At 32.1% G+C, this 1,411-nt stretch overlaps 1 protein-coding gene across 1 annotated transcript; it reads left to right on the top strand.

The window, feature by feature from the left end:
- Nucleotides 1-412: 412 nt before the first annotated feature.
- Nucleotides 413-862, top strand: LOC139093972 (calmodulin-like). Its single transcript, XM_070644838.1, has one exon. It carries the CDS (start codon nucleotides 413-415, stop codon nucleotides 860-862), a length of 450 nt encoding a protein of 149 aa, XP_070500939.1.
- The last annotated feature ends 549 nt before the right edge of the window (nucleotides 863-1,411 follow it).

The raw sequence follows: 1,411 nt of genomic DNA, 5'->3' as shown, positions 1-1,411 counted from the left end.
CATAAACTGAGTTGCATGACTAGAAAAATGGAAAAATATCCAAATCCGAATAGAAATTCGTTGCTTCATTTTGCATGTGCTTAGAAGCTCATCACACTAACGATTGCTCTGCTACTACTTCCGAGACTCCCTCCTAACTCTCATATTCACACAGATTGATACCAACTTGCATGAGTATTTTAACATTCCACAATGGCTACTTAATTCTAATTGCACACAAATTATACAAATAAATGCGTTTTAAACACTCAGTTAACAGTCGTGTGAACATGTTTCTTCACCCCTTTTCATTTACATTTGTTGCATTTCAAATATCATGTTCGCACACATCATGTTCACAATTAAATTACTCGCAATATTTCATTTCTAATTACAGTTAGCATTGAAAAAAGTTTTTTCGCGCGCAAAAATTATGGAAGTAAAATTAACACAAGATCAACTTGATGAGATGAAGGCATCATTTGCAATATACGATTTAGATGGTGACGGCAAGATAACAATGCGTGAATTAGGTTCTGTCATGAGAGCACTTGGACATAATCCAACTGAAGCTGAAATCTTAACATTTATCAATTCAGTCGATACAGATCAAAGTGGATCGATTGATTTTCAAGAGTTTTGTAAGTTAATGTCAACAAAGATGAAGGAAATGGATACAGAAGCTGACTTGATTGATGCCTTTAGAGTATTCGATATGGAAGATAAAGGTTACATTACAGCGTACGAATTGCGTCACGTAATGACAAATCTCGGTGAGAAATTAACAGATGAGGAAGTAAATGAAATGATTTCTGTAGCCGACAGTGATGGTGATGGTGTAATTAACTATACTGATTTCGTTAAAATCATGTCTTCGAAATAAATTTTGCGTTAATTATTTGATTAATTTGTCTCTCAAACTTTGTGAGACATGATGTCTATATCCATGTGCTTCGATAATGATTACGTATCAATACAATCATTACTTATTGATATGAAATATTTCTATTCAATATCATCAAACTGTATAATTTTTGCTACATTCGCAAAGTCATCAATTTCCGTCAATTGCTTTTCAGACACTCAACTAAATAGTAATGATATACCAGTATATGACAAATGAATAATCGACCCATAATACCTATAATTACATAATGATCATTGTCTCCCTCTATATATTTTCCTATTCCATCCGTTACTATAGCTAACTGTATACAATTCACAATCATTAATCTCAACGAAAGAAAAAAAAACTTTATTGGACATTTTATTCACCCTACTCTCTCTTCTTACATTTTTCTAACATTTTTCCCGTCTAGTATATATCTTAACAGTTTTATCATGTGATGGACAAAAATGTAGATGTACATTATTCTTTTTGCTGTGTATATCTCTCCATTATTTTTTTAGCTCATTTTTATTAAAAGGGCAG

The sequence above is a fragment of the Chironomus tepperi genome, unplaced genomic scaffold (assembly GCF_022539635.2).
Source record: "Chironomus tepperi strain 1889 unplaced genomic scaffold, CSIRO-AGI_Ctep_v1 contig_346, whole genome shotgun sequence".
Taxonomy (NCBI): Eukaryota; Metazoa; Arthropoda; class Insecta; order Diptera; family Chironomidae; genus Chironomus; species Chironomus tepperi.
Note: the sequence above shows the minus strand (reverse complement) of the source record. Positions and strands in the feature narration are given on the sequence as shown.